At 36.6% G+C, this 21,409-nt stretch overlaps 1 protein-coding gene across 1 annotated transcript in view; it reads left to right on the top strand.

The window, feature by feature from the left end:
• Positions 1-21,409, top strand: part of WDR49 (WD repeat domain 49) — a 131,797-nt gene that overhangs the window by 61,575 nt on the left and 48,813 nt on the right. Inside the window, exons 9-10 of the mRNA XM_044251727.1 lie at positions 12,150-12,314; positions 15,978-16,093. Coding sequence (XP_044107662.1) covers positions 12,150-12,314; positions 15,978-16,093 — 281 coding nt within the window. The remainder of the gene's footprint in view (positions 1-12,149; positions 12,315-15,977; positions 16,094-21,409) is intronic.

Raw genomic sequence — 21,409 nt, 5'->3', positions numbered from 1 at the left:
TAATGAAGTCCAGCTTACCAGTGATTTCTTTCATGGGCCGTACCTTCAGTGTTTTATCTAAAAAGTCACTGCTAAACCCACGGTTATTTAAATTTCCTCCTATATTGTGATCCATTTTGTTAATTCTTGTGAACAGTGTTTGGTCTGTGTCTAGAGTCATCTTTTTACACATTGATGTCCAGTTGTTCCAGCACCACTTGTTGAAAAGACTATTCTTTTTCAATTAAAATGCTTTTGCTTTTCTGTTAAAGATCAGCTGACTCTATTTATGTGCATCTGTTTTGGGGTCTATTCTGTTCCATTGATCTAGTTGTTAATACTTACGCCAATATTACACTGTCTTCATTGCACTTTATGGTAAATCATGAAGCTGATCGTGTCAGTCTTCCAATTTTATTCTTTTCTTATAATATTGTGTTAGCTTATCTGGGTCTTTGGTTTCTGAATATGAACTTTAGAATTGGCTTGTCAATATCCATAAAATAACTTACTGGGATTTTTATTTGCATTTCTGGAATATATTGATTAAGTTGGGGAGAACAGAGATCTTGACAATATTGAGTCTTCCTATTCACAGAACATGGAATAGCTCCATTTATTTAGTTCTTTGATTTTATTTATCAGAGTTTTGTAATTTATGTCAGATAGACCTTATTCATTTTTGTTAGATTATACCTAACCTAAGTGTTTAATTTCCATGGATGATAATGTAAATGGTATTACAGTTTTATTTTCAAATTCTACTTTTCCTTGATGCTATATAGGATACCGATTGACTTTTGTATATTAACCTCATACCCTGCAATCTTGCTGTAATCACTTATTAATTCCAGGAGTTTTCTTATTGATTTTCATATTTTCTACAGATAGGATCACATCATCTGCTAACAAAGACAGTTTATTTCTTCCTTTCTAATCTTTATACTGTTTATTTTCTTTACTTGTCTTATTGCATTAGGTAAAGTTTCTATATGGTGTTGAAAAGAGGTGATGACAGGTAACATCCTTGCCTTTTACCTGATCTTAGTAGAGAAAGCTTCATATTTCTCACCATTAAGGATGATATTAGCCGTAAGTTTTTTGCAAATACTCTATCGAGTGGAGGAAGTTTCCCCTCTATTACTAGCTTACTGGTAATTTTTACGATAAATAGATGTTGGATTTTGTCAAATGCTTTTTCTGCATCTATTAATATGATCACATGATTTTTCTTTTGTAGTCTATTAATGTGATGGATTGCATTAATTGATTTTCAGATGTGAAACAGCTTTTCATACCTGGGATAGATTTCACTTGGTTATGCTGTATGATTCTTTTTATGTGTTGTTGGATTTGATAAGCTGTTATTTTGTTAAGTATTTTTGTATCTATGTTCATGAAACATATTGGACTGTAGTTTTCTTTTCTGTAATGTTTTCGTTTGGTTTAGGTATCAGGGTAATGCTGGCCTCATAGAATGAGTCAGGAAGTATTCCCTCTGCTTCTATCCTTTCAGCAAGATTGTAGTAAACTGGCATTATTTCTTTGTTAAATGTTTCATAGAATTTACCAATGAATCCATTCAGCCTGCTTTCTGTTTTGGGGTATGATTAACTATTGATTTAATTTTTTTCATTGATATAGGCCTGTTTAAACTTGGTTTATGTCTATTTCTTCTTGTGTGAGTTTGGGAAGATTGTGTCTTTAAATAAGTTGGCCAGTTTCATCTAGGTTGTCAAATTTGTAGACATAGAGTTTCTATAGTATTCCTCTGTTATCCTTTTAATGTACATGGACTCTTCAGTGATGTGTCTCTTCTTTCACTGCTGATATGAGTAATTTGTATCCTCTCTCTCTTTTTTTTTCCCCTTACTTAGCATGGCTAAAGTCTTATCTTTTTAAAGTGCCAGCTTTTGATTTAATTGACTTCATTAATTTTTGGTTTTTAGTTTCGTTGATTTCTGATCTCTAATTTTAATTTTTTCTTTTCTTCTGCTTACTTTTAATTGTATTAACTTTTCTTTTTTTTCTAATGTATGTGTATATATTCCTCTGATTTCTGCTCTATCTGCATTCTAAAATTTTTTATTTGTATTAAAAAAAAGATTTTATTTATTTATTTGACAGAGAGAGAGAGCACAAGTAGGGGGAGAGGCAGAGGGAGAGGGAGAAATAGGCTCCCTGCAGAGCAGGGGAAGCCAGCTATGGGACTCCATCCTAGGACTCTGGCATCATGACCTGGGCCGAAGGCAGTGGCTTAACCAACTGAGCCAGCTAGGCACCCCTGTATTTTCATTTCATTTATTTATTTATTTACTTTTAAAGATTTTATTTATTTATTTGAGAAAGAGAGCATGAGTAGAGGGAGGGGCAGAAGGTCAAGGAGAAGCACAGGGAATTGAGCAGGGAACCCAATGCAGGGCTCGATACCAGAACCCTGAGATCACGACTTGAGTTGAAGGCAGATGCTTAAGCAACTGAGCCATACAGGAGCTGTATTTTCATTTTAATTTAGTTTAAAATATTTTAAAAATTTCTCTTGAGAGTTCTTTGACCTATGTATTATTTAGAAGTGTGCTATTAAATTTCCAAGTATTTTGGGGTTTTTCCAGTTATCTTTCTGTTATTGATTTCTAGTTTAATTTTATTGTGGTCTGAGACCAGAGATTGTATGATTTTTATTCTTTGAAGTTTGTTAAGATGTGTTTTATGTCCCCAAATACCATTTACTTTGGTGAATGTTCCATACAAACTTCAGAAAAATTTATCTTTTTTTACATGAGGTAGTTTATTTTATATTCATATCCACTTGATTGGTGGTTTTTCAGTTCAACATATCATTACTGATTTTCTGCCTGCTGGTTCTGTCCCTTTCTGAAAGAGGAGTATTGAAATCTTCAACTATAAAGGTGGAGTAATGTATTTATCCTTGCATTTCTACAAGTTTTGTCTCATGTAGTTTAATGCAGTTGTTAGGGTCATACATATTAAGGCTTGTTGTTTTCTTGGAGGTTTGACCTTTTGTCATTATGCCCCTCTTCATCCATACTAACTTTCTCACTCTAAAGTCTGCTTTGTCTGGAATTAATAGCAATTCTTGTTTCCTTTTGATTCATGTTAGCATGATATATCTTTCTTTGGTCATTTTACTTTTAATCTGTATGTGTTTTTATATTTAAATTGAGTTTCTTTTTATACTATATAGTTAGGTCTTGATTTTTGATCCAGTCTGATAATCTGGCTTGATTGATTCATTAAGCCCATGGACATTCAAAGTGATTATTGGTATAATTGGATTAATAGCTTTCATATTTGCTATTGTTTTCTCTTGGTCGCCCCTGCTCTTTGTTCCTATTTTTATCTTCTACTCTTTTTTCTGAGTTTCATGGTTTTATTTATTTTTATTTTTAAAAATTTTTATTTATTTATTTGACAGAGAGAGACAGCAAAAGGGAACACAAGCAGGGGGAATGGGTGGGGATAAAGCAGGCTCCTTGCAGAACAGGGAGCCCAACACAGAGCTCAATCCCAGGACCCCGGGATCACGACCTAAACCAAAGGCAGAAGCTTAATGAGTGAGCCACCGAGGTGCTCCTGACTTTCATGATTTTAACTGAGCATTTAAAATTATTCTATTTCCTCTCTTTTCTTAACATATCAGTTATATTTTATTTTTAACTTTTTAAAAATGGCTGCTCTAGAGTTTTTAGTATACATTTATAATAAATCCAAGTCCACTTTCAAATAACACTATATTACTTCACAAGTAGTTTTAGTACCTTATAATAATAAAATAATCTAATTCCTCCCTCTTTTCTCCTGTATGTTTGGCGTCATTCATTTCCCTTACATGTAAGCATATATCTGTATATAATCATATAGGTATATATAAGCATACATAATTTAATATATTGTTGGTATTATTGTTTTGCTCTGTTAGATCGATTAAGAACAAGAAAAATAGAAGTTTTTATTCTACCTTCACTTATTCCTTCTTTAATGTCCTTCCTTTTTCATGTAGATCTCATTTCTGGAGTTAAATTATTTTTTTCTTTCTAAAGAACTTTTAACATATTTTGAAAGCAGGTCTACGAGGAACAAATTTTCTTAATTTTTGTTTGTCTGAGAAAGTCTATTTTTCCTTTATTTTTAAGGTTATCTTCACAAGATACAGAATTCTAGATTTGTGGGTTTTTTTTCCTCTTAACACTTTAAATATTCACTTGACTCCCTATTTGACTGCATGTTTTCTAAGGAAAAGTCAAATGTAATCCTTTTCAAATTTTTACTTAAATTCTAGTAAATTAGCATATAGTGTAATATTAGTTTCTGGGGTAGAAGTTAGGGATTCATCACTTTCATATAACACCCAATGCTTATCATAACAAGTACCCTTCTTAATACCCATTACCCATTTAGCTCATCCTCTACCCACATCCCTCTATCAACCCTCAGTTTATTCTTTGTCCTTAAGAGTCTCTTATGGTTTGCTTCTCACTCTATTATTTCCTTTCCACATGTTCATCTGTTTTGTTTCTTAAATTCCACCTATGAGTGAAATCATATGGTATTTGTCTTTCTCTGACTTATTTTGTTTTAGTATAATAATACTCTATCTCCATCCATGTCATTGCAAATAGCAAGATTTTATTTTATTTTTTAATTTAAAATTTTTAAGATTATTTATTTGACAGAGATCACAAGTAGGCAGAGAGGCAGGCGGGGTGGGGGGGTGGAAAGCAGACTCCGTGCTGAGCAGAGAGCCAGATGTGGGGGTCAATTCCAGGACCCTGAGATCATGACTTGAGCCAAAGGCAGAGGCTTAACCTACTGAACCACCCAGGTGCCCCAAGATTTTATTCTTTTTGATAACTAAGTAATATTCCAGTGTGTGTGTGTGTGTGTGTGTGTGCGCTTATGTATACCACATCTTCTTTGTGCATTCATCAGTTGACAGATTTTTCTATTGATAGTTTGGCTGTTATTGATAATGCTGCTATGAATATTGGGGGCATGTACCCCTTTGAATCAGCATATTTGTATCCTTTGAGTAAATACCTAGTAGTGCAGTTGCTGGATCTTAGGGTAGTTCTATTTTTAACTTTTTGAGGAATCTTCAGTTTTCCAAAGTGGCTGCACCAGTTTGCATTCCCACCAACAGTGCAAGAGGGTTTGCCTTTCTCTGCATCCTTGGCAACATCTGTTGTTATCCTGCTGGAATGTAAATCTTATCTTTGTTTCTTTTTATCTTTGTCCTCTGGCTTCTCTCAAAATGTCATCTTTGACTCTAATAGGCTTATGTGTCGTTATTTTTGGCATTTAGTCTTCTTCGTGTCATGTGAGCTTCCTGGATCTGTGGTTTGGTACCTGTTCCTAAACTGGGAAAATTCTCAGTCATTATTGTTTCAAGTATTTCTTCTGTTCCTTTTTTATTTCCTTCTCCTACTGGTATTCTCATTGTGTGAACGTTACACCTTTTGTAGTTGTCCCACAGTTTCTGGATACTGTTTGTTTGTTTGTTTTTCAGCCTTTGTCGTCTTTGTTTTTCAATTTTTGAGGTTTCTGTTGATATATCCTCAAGCTCAAAGATTCTTTCCTCTGCCATGTTCAGTCTAGTAGTAAGCCCATCAAAGGCATGATTCGTTTGTGATCTCTAGCATCTCTTTTTGTTTTTTTTTCTGAGGATTTCCATCTCTCTGCTTATGTTACCCATCTGTTCTCACATGCTATCTTTACCCATTAGAGCTTTTTGCATATTAATCATAGTTATTTTAAATATCTGATCTGATAATTCCAATATCCCTACCATGTCTGAGTCTGATGCTTGCTCTCTTTCCTCAAACTGTGTTTTTTGCCTTTTATGTTTATGCCTATGTTTTGTAATTTTTTCTTGATAGTGGGACATAAGGAACAAGGTAAAAGGAACAGCTGTAAATAGGCCTTTAGAAATGTGGTGGTGAGGCATGGGGGAGGAGAAGCGCTTTGTAGTCCTAGCATTAGGTCTCAGTCTTTTGTGAGCCCGTGCCTCTGGACTATGAACTTTGCTTTTTCAAAATTAAGTAAATTTTTTTATCGCATAGGCTCCTCAGTTGTTGCCCACACTTATGTCCAATATGACTAAAGCCAGCTAGAATTTGGTATTTTCCTTCCTTGGATCAAGTAAGTACTGATAAAACCCCAGCAGGTGAGGTCCTGGCTCAATAGTTTCTCTTGAGGGTGGACCTTGCTAAGAAGAAACAGTTACTCTAATGTATTTTGAAATAGTTTCTTTCCTTCTGCCTCTGCCAGAAGCAGGAGGGGATTTTTGTCTAATATTATAGTAAAAACCTATAAAACTCATAAAATTCTGGGACCCCCCACAAAAAATTCTGGGAACCCCCATAACTGGCTCCACCAGACATTTTTAACTCTTGGACTTGTTCACTTGGAGCCTGCAACAATTTGTGAATTTAAGTGGTGGTTTTCCTCTCTTGGCACTGTTTCCCGTGGTTTCCAGTTCCCACATCCCTTCTCTGGTAAACTGGGGATTTCTCTATTTGCCTGTTGATCTCTCCAATTCTGGGGGTAGCAATTTGTCCTGTGACCTCATTTCTGTTATTGATCAAAAAAGGGCTATCGATTTTTTTTTTAAAGATTTATTTATTTAACAGACAGATCACAAGTAGGCAGAGAGAGAGAGAGGAAGAAGCAGGCTCCCTGCTGAGCAGAGAGCCCGATGTGGGGCTCGATCCCAGGACCCTGGGATCATGACCTGAGCCAAAGGCAGAGACTTTAACCCACTGAGCCACCCAGGCACCCCTAGGGCTATCGATTTTTTTAGTTTAGCTTTTTACTTATGGTTAGGATGGGTGACTTCTAAGCATGCAGAACCGGAACCTGGACGTGCAATGCAGTCTCTACCACTTTTCTACACAAGAGTTTTCCTATTTATAAAATAGGGATTAGAATACCTCGCTTGTAGATTTTCTGTGAAGGACAGAGGATATTGTATATAAACATGCATGGAACAAAGCAGAAATAAAAGCTAAATAAATATTAGTCAAAAAAGGGAAAATGGTATTTTTCTGACTTTGCCCCTAGTTCTTGAAGGAAGGGAGTGTTTTGAATGCCTGTATGACAACCACAGGTTGTCACAGCCTGCGGCCCCTCCCAACGCTCACACTGCTTAGGATTGCTGACCTCCTAGCTAGTCCCTGAATGTCCAACGGAAATTTACCTTAAGACCTTTGCTCTGCTGTTTCTTTTGCGTAGAACTTTCTTCACTTAGGTACCTACATGACTCCCTCCTTTATGTTAGTTGCATTTTTCCTCCAATGATTTCTCATGGAGGCTTTGTCAGAGCACCCAGCTTTGCATTCACCCCCAATGACCTCTACCTCCGTCTCAGTTATATTTTTCTCCATAATGCTTATCACCACTAGACTATATCTATCTCTATATCTGTATAGGTTTTTTTCTTTTTATTTTCTCGCCTGACTGCATCTCTACCCCCACAGCAGGAATTTTTCATTGCTGAATCCCCAACTCCCAGATCCTGTGTCTTGCATATCATAGGTGTTCAATAAACTCAAGGAATGAATTATGCAAGAGCACATGACAAATTAACCCAAAAGAGGTAATAAATAAGATTTATAAATGGAGACTGGCTGCTTTAAAATATTTGAATCCTCTTTCTGCACCAGTACTTAGATCTTATCATTCCCCTCACTTCACTACTTACTGAAATGTGACTTCTAGAGATTTGATGCACAATAGAAATAAAATAGGTAACCTGCTTTATATTATGGGGCCACAAACAGCACTGACTGAAAATAGAACTATAAAGAGCAATTAAATCAAATGTCTTCATTCCTTGGTAGCCAGTGACATCCGCTGCTGTAATTTTTGATTTCCCTTCTCGCTTGGACCTAGGACTTGGAATGCATATAAAGATAACTAAAATGCCTACTGTTGTTGGAATACAAGAAGGCAATTAGGGGATATGGATACAGCCTCACGTCTCTTAGAATTGTCTCATTGGCTGTGACAGCTTCCGATGAGAGAGACAAAAAGACCCATATATTCCTAAATGGTTATTAACTCGGGTACATAAGGCGGAGAAGAACGGTTTGCTCCCAAGGCCCGCTCACACTGGAATGATTAGGGGCCCTGTCCTCCTCTGCTGAGGTCTCACCTGATAAGAAGCAGCTAGGAAAGAACTGAAAACTTGGAGAGATTTGGTCTCATCAAAATCTGGCATATAAACATGAAGCCAATACTTATTCCTGGGCTCTATTCCTGAGAAAAATCACAGCTTGCTAAAAATAAAGTCCTCACCGTCCTGTAGTGAAACCTCTTCCATCAACTGCCAAGTGATGTTAAATGCACTCCTCTCTCACCAAACTTTGAAAGTCTTTTCACCTGCCTTGCTATTCTTGTATTTGGATGTTGTCATAGTGACAGAAGTCTTGTTCATACTGGTGGTATGTTTGTGACATGGTCAGTCCTCGTTTTTCAGCATATTGTTTTCCGGAAAACTAAGACTGCACCTTAAGGCAGATTGCCATAAAATGAAATCCGACTGGCTCTACCCTTTTGTCATTATTGATTCAGATTTCATGAGAAATTGTGAAAAGAGCAGAGAAAGGTGCTAAAAACAGATGAATAGCATGTTGGGGCTCAGCCAGGTGATCAAAGGAGGGAGAGTTTTGCTGCAAAACAGCAAAATGTGAAAGTTACTAATTCTTGATTGAATGTCTACAGCAGAGTAAAGTGGGGCAATCAATGATTAGATGCTTTGTAATGTGAGTGATGCCAGTCTCAGACAAGTAAACAAGTCTTTTCCTTGAACATTGGTCTCATTGCACTTTGCTTTTTTTTTTTTTTAAATCAGGGAATGCCCATCTTTTAGTACTAAAATGCCTAAGTTCTCAATAAATGCTTTTTGAATAGTAATAATAAAACTCTTCACAACCTTTAACCTTTTCTTAAAAAAAAAGACATCAAAATTTTCACTCAAGCTTGGAAAATTATGTTTCCACGGTTTTGTTTTTAATGAATACAGTTCAAATTCCTAAGTAATTATGTGGAGAAATTCACAAGTCTGATATAATTTGAAATTTCAGTGCACATTTACAATCTGCTTTCTAAAATTGTAATTGTCTGTATTCACTGTCATGGTTGAAAGAAAGCAAGATATTAAATATTTTTTTAAATTGGTTTGGATATGAAAAGTGATATCACCCAAAATAGAGAGTGAGACAAATAAAGCTTAAATAGAATAGTAACACTAGTTAACTTTTATAGCTTGTTTATAATATAGCATGTACTGTGCTTTACAAATATTAGCTTATTAAAATCTCCTAAATATGGTTTGAGGTAGTTACTGTGATTCTTTCTGGTTCATAGGGAATGGAACTGAAGCTTAGAGACATTAAGCGATGAGCCTGAGTTCAGACAACTCACCTTTAAACTCAGGCATCCTGGCTTCAGAATCAGTGCTCTTAACTACGAGGCATGTTGCAGAAATCAAAGCAAATAGAAACACAGTCAGTTACCTGGGGTGATAATTGAAGAGATAGGGCACATTATTTCAAAATTCAGGCCATTTTGTCCTAGAAATTATACTACTGTTGAACAATGGTAATTAAATATTTAAGCTACTTTTGATTTCAGGAGAGAAAATGTGTAACATACGTAGAGTTTTATATCATTTTAAGAAGTTGTTTGGTTCAGAATTGTAATTTCAGGGGAAAAAGGGCTACGAGAGATCAATTGCTCACTACCAGTTCTTTGCTGAGCATAAATGTGGCAAAATGGTGGCCCTTTTATTTCTCAGTCTCTTCTCTCCTTTTTACTGCCAAACTGCTGTTTCAGGTGAACACCTTTTACCTGGACTATCACAGCAGCCCCCAAATGGTCTTCCTACAACCTCAATTTGTTCTCTACACCACTGCCAGGAGTACCTTCACTAACCTGTGGAGAAAAAATGCTGTATCATCATCCTCCCCATCAAGAGCAATGATTGCTGTGAACTTGGAGTCATACACTAGGCTGCCCACCCAGTGAAAGCTAAGGTTCCTATCCCAGCCAGAACTTTATACACATGACTCATTATTCTCTAACATTGCTTTTTTTTTTTTACATTTTAATTCCAGTTACTTCACATACAGTAATATTAGTTTCAGGTGTACAATTTAGTGCTTCAGCACTTCCATACAGCGCCTAGTGCTTATCCCAACAAGTGCCCTCCTTAATCCCCATCACCTACTTCCCCCATTCCCCTCACACCTCCCCCTTTGGTACCCATCGGTCTGTTCTCTATAGTTAAGATCTCAAGCATTGCTCTTCAGGGATTCCATGATCTGTCACCAGACCAGCTGGCTGCCTCACCTGGCATTCCACAATTTACCTCAGCATCCACACTCTGTCTCCATTACACTTCACATCGCGCTTCTTATGCTTTGAATACTCTCCACGTTCTCTCTTCTCAGCACACTCTTAATTATCTGGGATACTATACTGGAATATAGAAGACCTTATGATGTGTCTACCATAGATAGCCCATGATTAAAACCTCGTTATACAAGCTTGGGAACAGTGCTTAGCTGATTAGAATCTCAATTTCATCACTGGTCGAATGAGGATGATAACGTTATTTATTTTACAGGATTTTTATAAGGATCAAATGAGATAGTGAGTGTAAAGAGCTCGGCATCCAATAAATACATGTTCCTATCTTCAATCGCAGATTGGCCCTCCTCACATTTCATTCCCCATCCCCCAACCCAGTGAGATTTTGGATATTCCTCTCAGTGTCCCTGCTGCAACCAGGGGTGAGACCTCTAAACTTGTGTTATTATTCGGCTCTTACCTGTTTATTGTCTGTTTCCTTACCTATACTGAGAGTTCCCAGACTTAAGTAACCTGGGCGGCTCATTAAAAAAATGCTCCTTCTTAGTCCAGTTAAATGAGAGTCTCTGATCTGGTATATGGTCATGGTTTATAAAGTTCCTCAGGTGATTTTAATGTTCAAGCCCGGACTGTAGAGTCCTTCAGAGTGGGATTCATGAGTCCCTGCTGCCGTGACGGAGCTGGGATGGAATGGTCATTCAGTGTGTGTCCCAAATCCAAATGAAGGCATACACACGCAAGATGGCCGGCTCTCCAGGTCTTCGGAATATACATTCGATAATCTTGAACCCATTTAATTATAAAAGTGTGATACCCAAATTAGCATCTTATTAATAAATTTACATGTATACGATGGTAATCAGTACCTATGAAAATAAAGACATGATTTAAGTTTACTCAAAATCTAAATGTTTCTTCAGGCAATTTCCAGTCTACTTATTTGTGGGTTCAGTGTTTTTGTTTGTTGTTTGGTTCAGTGTTTTTGTTTTGCTTTCGTTCTTCTGGGTCCCCAAGTCAAATGGGTGAAGTGATTTTAACTTCCTACAGGGTGCCTAAATATCTAGAGCTGAAATTAACTGTTTACTTGCCACTATAAAATTTCCCACTGTTGGCTATTATGTATAATCGTATCCCTTTTAGCATTTGTTTTGTTGCCTTCCTCTTGGAGTGTATATGCAGATTTATATTTAACCTTCCTGTGTTCTTTGTTTTTAGTGGTCCATCAATAATTGTGCTTAGCTATAAAAATATATATAGCACCTTGAGAGAGGAGGAAGAAAGGGACTAATGGCATTGAAAGCGATAGTTGTATCAGTTTGTTAAAATTAACTTTTCCCCCCATAATGTCTGGTGGTGCTTTCTTTTCAAAATGCTAAATGAAAGGTGAAATACAGTAAAATGCTTCTTTTCATATAATAAATGGTATCAGAGCACCATGACTAATAAAATCTGCTCTCTTACCTAAATGCAGAAAATTTTTAAGTTTATTTTCAGTAGGATTTGCTTTCAGGATGGCCTCTAGACAGTCAGCAGAATGGTAGGGAAGCGAAGTAGATTCCTATCTTTGCTGGTGAAGAGAATCATGACTTCAGTACCTCCATTCTGGCTTAGGAATTAAAATGCTATCAGCTTAGCAAAAAGAAAGAAAACACATCACAATTGTGTCTCTAACTATTGTGGGGTGGGGGAGGGATTCCCAGGTTAGATATTTTTATTGAAACAAAAATGGTGGATTCTGGGACTGTATTTAATTTCTTTACAAGGTTATTTTCTCTTAGGTAATCAGCTCGGACGCGGGGTCTACTGTTTCCTTCTGGATGATAGACACTGGGCAGAAAATCAAACAGTTTACTGGTTGCCATGGCAATGCAGAAATCAGCACTATGGCCCTTGATGCAAATGAGACACGGCTTTTGACTGGCAGCACAGATGGGACCATAAAGGTGAGAACACAGTGATGTTTTTCTATCCAGATATGAGGAGGCTGAAATACTATGTGAGGAGACATAGCTATAGCTATATTTGTTTTCGTCTTTTTGGCCGTGCAAGAGGAAAGATGAGAGAAGAAGACTTAAATAACCCACACCATCTAATAACAAAGCTGTTAGGGGCGAGAAAAAAAAAAAAAAGAAGAAACCTCTGTGGAAAAATGAATAAATGATTTTTCTGAATAAATTATTTAACATAAAAACACAACTTGGCTTACTTATTTTAGAAAGCCTGTTCCAGTGTTCTGGATAGAGGATTACTTTGGGGAATAAGAAGTCCAAGTAATTTTCCTATGCTCCAACTAATATCTCTAGTTTTCTTTTTCTCAGTTTATAAAATGAGAAATCAGGGCAACAAAACTTTTTGAAATGGCATAGATTCAAATTTGAGGGCAAATGAATATTTATAATCAACCCATGTTGTAATTTGCACTTTTATGTGAAGGAAAGTGAGACAGTAAAGAAGAATCGTAGGCAGAACAATCATTATCTTAGTTATTACCCTAAACTAACAATATTTAATACTTCCACTTTTCTTGTTTTGTAACCATTAACTAATTTCTTCTGGGAGAAAGGTGCTATTACGCTTTGTGAACATGATCAAATTTTCATGCAAAGCTTAGATACTTGATATGTGAAGTCATGCCCGCCAGTGAATCCTCTCCGCTCCCCTCAGCTCTGAGACTAATGACAATCCTTGATTGGAGATGGCATGTGACACTTGGAGGCAACAGAAGGCAGTTTCTCAGAATAAGCTTTGAATGGTTCTCAAACTTCTGTCATAACTAGAATCAGGGCGTAGTCATGAAGTATGCCTTCCATGGTGGGGTGTATGATGCATGCTGGTATGCTGCATGGGAGGGTAATGGAAAGTTCTCTGGATATGTGGGTAGAACATGATAGGAGTTGGAAGCAAGAACTCCGGGGGATTCCAGGCTGGCTACTGTCAATGTGAAAAAGGTGCTATGGTGGGTTTCAGTGAGAATCTCTGGAAATCACCAGAGCTGGGCCTCTGGGAAGGTTAAATGGCAGGAGGTAAGGACTGGGAGCTTGGGTTTAAGTAACCTGGTTTACAGAACTGGTAAGACATATGCCAATAATGGGACAATTCCAACTGCAGAGGTCAAGGTGGAATAAAACAAGAATAACTGGAACTGGAATTTTAGACAGACTTAAGCAAAAGGAGCACATGAGTTTCCCACTTACTGGTTCTGGGGTACAAGACTGAACTGAGAAATGAGACGAGTAGACTAGGTTCCTTTCTACCCCTTTCTTGGAAAGTAACCGGTTGTAGAGTCCAGAGCAGGGCAGATTAGCAGATGGTTGGTAAAACCTTGCAGATTGTCCCAGCTAAGGGGCTTCATTGGACCTGGGGACCGTCGGATCTTTACAATACCTATTTGTGGGTATTATTTTAGGTGGATTTGCTAAGAGCCGTGTTTAGAGGAAAATGCAGTGATGTAGGTGAAGAAGAGCATGTGTACCCTTCAACATCTCAGCTCAAGCCTTGCATCATCAAAGTTAATGTGAATTTAGTAGAATAATCACAGCTTTTGAAGATATATTTGTCTTTATCATAATAGCACAACAGAATTCTGAAATTTGGCAACCTCTCTCTAAGATGCATAAATCAGGGTTGAGCTGTTCATATGCTGTGAAGAGACAAGAATGAATGACATTTTCCAATCTCATTTATAATTGAGGATCCCAAACCAGTACCTATGTCATCCAAGATTTAGAAGTATCGCCTTACTTATCACGGTTTTGAAGAGTCTGATTTTTAATTACTTAATGTTTTAAATAATTAATGTAATCATACAATAAAATTTGAAATATCAAAGAGTTACACAGTAAGAAGAAAGTTTCTTTCTCACCTCTATTCATGGCTCCTCCCTTGTAGCTACCACTGTTACTGGTTTCTCATACATCCTTCTAGCCAAAGGACAACATCTGTTTCTTTTTTTTTTTTTTATTTATTTGTCTGAGAGAGGGAGAGAGAGTGAGCACAGGCAGACAGAATGGCAGGAAGAGACAGAGAGAAGCAGGCTCCCTGCCGAGCAAGGAGCCCGATGTGGGACTCGATCCCAGGACGCTGGGATCATGACCTGAGCCGAAGGCAGCTGCTTAACCAACTGAGCCACCCAGGCGTCCCACAACATCTGTTTCTTAAAGGCAGCCCAATATTTATGTTGTTCTGCATTTTGCATTTTTCCATTGTGGACACTGAGTCAAATGAATGCATACAATAATAATAATGTTAGCTCACTTTTATCACATGCTGACCAAGAACCAGGTTCTTGGTTCTAAGCACTTTACACATACACACACACACAAATGCACACCCTCACCACACCTCCCCCCCAACATATGTATCTATATACTTAGTAATATTATTATGTCAATTTTACAAAGGAGGAAATGAAAGCCCAAGGAAATAAAGCAAATTGCTTAAGGTTCCATAGCTGGTTCAGTTTAGGCAGAGCTTAAAATTATAGAAATGACATATTCTACTTAATGGCTACATTCTATGCTACTGTATAGATATTCCATATTCTGTCTGTTTAGTCCCATGAGCAACCAGGTTGATTCAGGTATTTAACTTTTATAAATAATGCTTCAAGAATATAAAAATATTCAAAATATGTCTTTTCACACATGTAAGTGCCTCTGTGAGATGATTTTCTTGAAGCTGAAAGTCAAAGGGAGTCTAGTCAAAGCGTATATGCAACTTAATTTTGGTAGTGTCTACTTGTCCTTTGTCAATGATACACCAATGATGTTTTATGGCAGGGCTTAGTTTTAGCTGCTGGTAACCTAATGATGTTCTGTTGTAAGTTCACCCACTGGGCCCGGGTCCTTACCACCTGCCGGAGGAAGCAAACTCAAAGTGCTTGTTCCTCTTATAGATGAGGTCTGGCATCCACTCTCAACAGGACATTTTCCTGGGAGAAGATGGGAAACCTACCTTTAAGGACTATGTTTCAGGCTCTGTATTAGATGTTTAACCTCCTGAATGTCCCAGAGGAATAAGTGTCCTGGGTTGTAAGTAAGGAAATTGAAATTTAGAGACATACACTTAGAGAAAGAACCAGGATTTCAACAGACTCCCAAATATGGCTCTACATAATTTTAGGCTTTCCCTTAAAAATACTTATTTAAAGCTTTCAAATTAACTATTATTGTTATAATTTTTAAAGATTTTATTTATTTATTTGGCAGTGTGAGAGATAGCAAGAGAGAACACAAACAGGGGGAGTGGGAGAGGGAGAAGCAGGCTTCCCGCTGATCCTAGAGCCTAAGGCAGGCCTTGATCCCAGGACTCTGAATCATGACCTGAGCTGAAGGCAGACACTTAACTGGCTGAGCCACCCAGGTGCCCCCGAATCAGCTATTATTAGACTAAATTGATCAGGTTACAAGTAGAATAACAAAAAATAATGGGTAAATTTAAATGGTGAGGGGATTGTCTTAATTATGACATACCCTAAGTGAATCAGCCCTTGTCCAGAATATAAACACCAAAGTTTAAAATAATCCTATTATACTGTGTTATTTTACTCATGGAAGAAGACATTTTCTGTTCTTGTCTCAAAGGTGACTTAAGTTTTTCTCTTGAAGGTATGGGACTTCAGTGGATACTGTTACCACACACTAAATGTTGGGCGAGAGGGAGCTGTGGATATTTCACAGATCCTGGTTCTTAAGAAGACGATACTGGTTACAGGCTGGGAGAGGTATGATGTGCTTCACACAAAACTGTAGGAAGGCTAAAGGAGAATGTTTGTATATGAATCAGAATCTTTTTTTTTTTTAAACTTTTAAATAAAAAGTTTATTTGAGGTAAAGTGTAGGTTTTGAATCGGGATCTAAAAGAGAAAAGAACATAGAGGTCTTGACTGATTCTGAGTCATTAACTTGCTGGTGAGCTCAGTGAGTGAAACTGCTCAGATTGACTGAATGCTTAGTGCCTAAAACATTGTAAGATCGCATAGCTCAAGCAGCTTTGAGAGGTGTTAGAAGGCTTTCTTCTGGCTTTTGGACTCTTTTTCTTTAATCATTCCAGACAGGGTCATAATACCATTTCCAAAAGTTTCCTAGATTTTATAGTCAATAAATTCCTAATGTATAAATTATATTCTTTCAACGATAAAGGGAACTCATTTCTTCCTCTCTTGTTACTTATTTTAGATTGCAGCAAAGAGGAAAATAGGCTCCAGAATTCTGTATTAGCTTTTCCTTCATATCCTTGCAGACAGGGGCCTTTCACGGCCTGCTTACTGTTCTCGAGGAGCAATTCTTCCATTTCATTATAAGGAAAATTACTTCTCTTTCTTGTTCTCCTGAGAGAACTAAGGGATCATAAACAGGACCTTTTCTATGGCATTGTATAAGCACTAGGAAAATGAAACTGTGATATTTGCGAAAAATATATTGTCCATAAATTCAACAGTTCACAAAATATGGCTCTAATAGGTAATATGCCCAACATTATTTACTATGGAATTTTGATCTTCATAATTTGAAGCTAGGATCCAAATCAGATTTTATAACTAGAAAATTAGCAGTATATATTTGGGGACTTTTATTGATCACACGAAAGACTTTCTCTTCTAATGCAAATGTGCATATACAGACTAGAAAACATAGTGCCACTTACAGCTTGGTTTTCAGGGGTAGTTTGACTGTAAAGAAAGGAGGTATAATCCAGATTATTCTACTTGATATCAAGAATGAATTCGGTAATCCTCATCTTTGAAAGAGAAGGCTTCTTCACATCCTAGGAACACTCATGATCCATTAATGACTTATCTCTCAGTAGACTATAGAGTAAGTATTTCTATCTCGGGCTGTGGTAATAAGTCAGTTTGATTCTCAAATGTTATGGCATGGTAGATGTGAAGTATACAGCGGATCCAGCTGAAATTTTGAACATCACAAAAAAGAATTTTAAGAATTCATCAGTGTAAGTCAAGAGTTTGGAGATACTGTTTTCTTAATTGTATTTTTAAGATATCCATAGTTAGAAATTAGCATCAAAGATAAGGATTTTTAAAATTATTTATTTATTTATTTATTTTTAAATTTTTACACAAGTCAGTTTTAAAAGATTAGTGAGTAGAGTCCTTTAAAAGGATTAAAATGATCCCTGTGATTTAAAGGGACACCTGGGGTGCCTGGCTGGCACAGAGTGTGTGACTCTTGATCTCTGGGTAGTGAGTTCAAGCCCCCCGTTAGGCATAGAGTGGAAAGAAGGAAGGAAGGGAGGGAGAGAGTGTGGAAGACAGGGAACACCTGATGTTCTGCTCTCTCTGGATGGGTGGTGACTTTCTGTTGTCTTGGAGAGGGAGCTTTGGGAAGACTGAGTTGAGAGAGGGAACAGTTACCACTCCTTCCATCTTTCCCCATCTTTTCCATCTCCCACAAGGTTTTCAGGATTTGGATCTCTAGTTGGAACTGAAAGTTGAAGAAATACATTCTCAATTGTATTATTTCGCTTTCATATTGGTAGATTTAAAAAGTTTATTTCTGTGGTGACTGGGTAGTTCAGTCAGTTAAACCTCTGAATTTGGCTCAGGTCATGATCTTAGGGTTCTGGGCTCGAGCCCCGGCACCTGAGAGTCTCTTTGTCCCTCTCCTTCTGCCCCTCCCCCATTCATGCATGTTCTCTTTCTCTTAAATAAATAAATAAAATCTTCAAAAAAATTTTATTTCCTAAGTCAAAGCCCTTATATGAGGACAGATTTTACTGGAATTCAACAGGGTCCTTTATATTAGGAGGCATTTAACAAAGTAGCAAGAGGACAGACAGGTTGACTGTTCATTTATAATGGGAGAAGGAAGGTCCATTAAGCCACTTCCTTGAGAGTTTAGTGATTAGAGAAGAAATAACTGGAAGACTGACAGCTTATTAAGCTTTCTTTAAAACCTAGAGGGAGATTGTTTAAGTTGTAGCTTTAACTTCAGGCTCTACCTAAATAAAGAGATTGGTTTGATAATTTTGCCCAGGATAAGATAGATAGTACATTTATTGAGTAAAGTATCTAAATATGCATCTGGCTTATTTTATTTATAATGCTTTGTAACATTAAGCCCTTTACATACATTATCTAACTTAATCCTAGCTTCATTTGAAAGGTAGGCAATATTTTGTAGGTATCTCGATCTTTATCGTCAGCTCTTATCTCTTTAAGCTCACTTATCCATTTGCTTTCTGGACACGTCTGCCTGCAATCTCAAATTCAACATATTTTAAATTGAATTTATTATTTGTTCCCTCTTCAAAATCCACTTTTTCCCTCTTAGCTTCAGAACTTAAGTTAACAGCCAGAGACCTAAATATCCACCTTGGTTCTTCCTTCTCACTCAACATCACAACCAAGTACTGTTACCTATTTTATATCCCAAATATTTCTCAAACCTGTTCCAATTACTACTACAACTATATCATTCAGGGCCTCATTTCTACCTGGCTGAATGTCACAGACTTCTAATTTGTTCTTTTCTCTAGTAATGCCCCCATTTTACCTTTTAAATAGACTCTGCACATTTTAGCTATAATAATTTCTTTCTACAATGCATTCTATATCACTTCCTTGTTTAACACCTTTCAGAGTGTCTATAAAATACTTTGAAACTCCCTCTGGCCCAGACCTACTCTTCGTATCATTTTTATCCATTCCTGGGTATATTCTAGTAATCTCTACACCCAACGTGGAGCTCGGACCCATGACCCTAAGATACAGGGTTGCACACTCTTCTGACAGCCAGCCATGTGCCAACTGTGGTACTTTTCAAACTCAAATATAGGAACCTGCTGTCAGCCTGTTCCCATGTAAGCCTTACCCCTTGCCTTTATTCTCTCCCCTTCTCTAGAAATCCTTCTCCAAACGTTGTTCATGTAGCTAACATTTATTCTTGTTTCAGGTCTTGTTCATTAATCTTCTCCATCAGGACATCTCTCTTTACTCCCGAGGTGGAAATATGCCCCCATTTGTCTTTGTGCTGTATACCTTCCTATACTTTGTTTAATGTAGAATTAGATTATAGCATTTAATGTGTGTGTGTATGTGTGCATGTGTGTTTAAGTGTGTTTATGTGTGTGTTACAGTGTCTCGTTCTTAGTGGATGCTCAATGATATTTGTTGAATGATTTAATTAATGTTTATTAAAAAATGGGAAATCTGAGAATTAGAGAAGTTAATTACTCAAGGTCACAGTCTGAATAAGGAACAAGCAGGATAGTTATTCAAATCTACTCTGCCTCACAATAAACTGGGAATCTAAGTATTACCAGTCTTCCTTCACAAGGGAGAATCTGTGGCTTGAGAAAATGTGTAGTCTAACCAACATTACAAAGCTAGTAGGCAGCCGAATTGGAATTCCTGTGCCAGAGTCCATGCCCTTTCCACCATTCCTGAGTTACAAATGGAGTCACGGAGTCATTGGAGAGCAGCTATATTCTCTTGAACAAGTAATCTGATTGAATAGATTGGTTATGTCAATCAAATCGAGGGAATCAGTTTTGTATGTTTGAACATATAAAAGACACCTTTTTAAATGAGTACTGGGTGTTATATGCAACTGATGAAACACTAAATTCTACCCCTGAAACTAGTAATACACTATATGTTAACTAAATTGAATTTAAATAAAAAATTTTTTAAAACCATGCTTTAAATTAAGATTAAATTAAAAAAATAAATTAACACCTCAAGGTTTTAGCTTACTATTATTTTTCCTTTTTTCTTCCCACACATATTTTTAAAGTACACCTAGGTAGAAAGTACTGAATTAGGAACTATGGTGGACTGAATGTGAAGAAGCATGATACTTGCTCTTACGGGCAATACATTCTAACTGGGGAGTCAAATCACACAAGGCAGGATATGATAAATGCCACTGTGAAATGGTTCTAAGCAAAACCTGAATTGGAGAGCCCATGTTGGTTTTCTAGAAATGCATTCATTAATATCTAGAGAATATGTCAAATCTGTTAAGAAGCAGCTCCAAATTCAGAACTTCTAAAAAGATGTTTCTTACTATTTTAAGTAAAATATATTTAGAGACAAAGTTGTGAATTGACATAGGGCCAACTAAGTAATGTCTCGTTAAATGTCTAGTCATATTTACATTGGTAAAATTAAATGAATAGATGATCAATTAACTTTGCATTTGCACATAATATGTATAGTTCTGGTAAAATCAAAGAAACAATCATAATACTTTAAGATTTTATCCTGCCCTAAAATTCTATGATCCTATAATTTTTCAAAATAGACTTGGGCTTTTAGTTTCTCCCACTGTATTTCTTTCCTTTCTGTTAAAAGAAAACCTCTGTTTATGAAGATTTTATCTCTGTAAAATAGTTGGGCTTATATAAAGAAGGGAATCATTTATTCAAGTAATTTTGAAAATTTTATTGATTACATCTTTCACAAAGCTCTGTAAAAGTAGGTGCTCAATAAATAGGTGTTGATATAACTTGATTTCTAAAAGTATTTTTAAGTGAAATTAGATTAGGGATTTGAAGTTCCTTGACAATAAAACTTACCTATCACAAGATATTAAATTCTTAATAATTGCTTTACTAAGGTACTATAATTCTATGTGACTCAATTGGTTTCTATTATTAGAATGAGACCCAGAATGAACATTTCCAAAGTGTAACTTACTCTGAAAACCATGTTGGAACTCAGGAGGGGGCAGGTATGTTGGAGATTCACAAATAACCCTCAAAGCTAATTTTGTCGTGGCTTTGGTATCCAAAATTTGACTCCAAGAATTTTAGGAAAAAGAGTAAAAACGAACTGATTTATATGAAATGCATTCTCTGCCTTTGAGATACCTCTTTTAAGCCTAAAAAGCACAATGGGCTGAACAAGGATAGATTCTTATGGTAATTGGACTAACAACACCGGAACAATTAGCAAAAATAGTTGATTGTGTTCTTTTGTTCTCTCCATGACAATGACTACATGATAGGTTTTGGTAAGAGTTATTTTCCCATCTCATTCACCCTAAAAAAGGTTGTTTTTTAAAATATATATTTT

Source organism: Neovison vison, chromosome 6, assembly GCF_020171115.1.
Source record: "Neovison vison isolate M4711 chromosome 6, ASM_NN_V1, whole genome shotgun sequence".
NCBI lineage: Eukaryota > Metazoa > Chordata > Mammalia > Carnivora > Mustelidae > Neogale > Neogale vison.
Note: the sequence above shows the minus strand (reverse complement) of the source record. Positions and strands in the feature narration are given on the sequence as shown.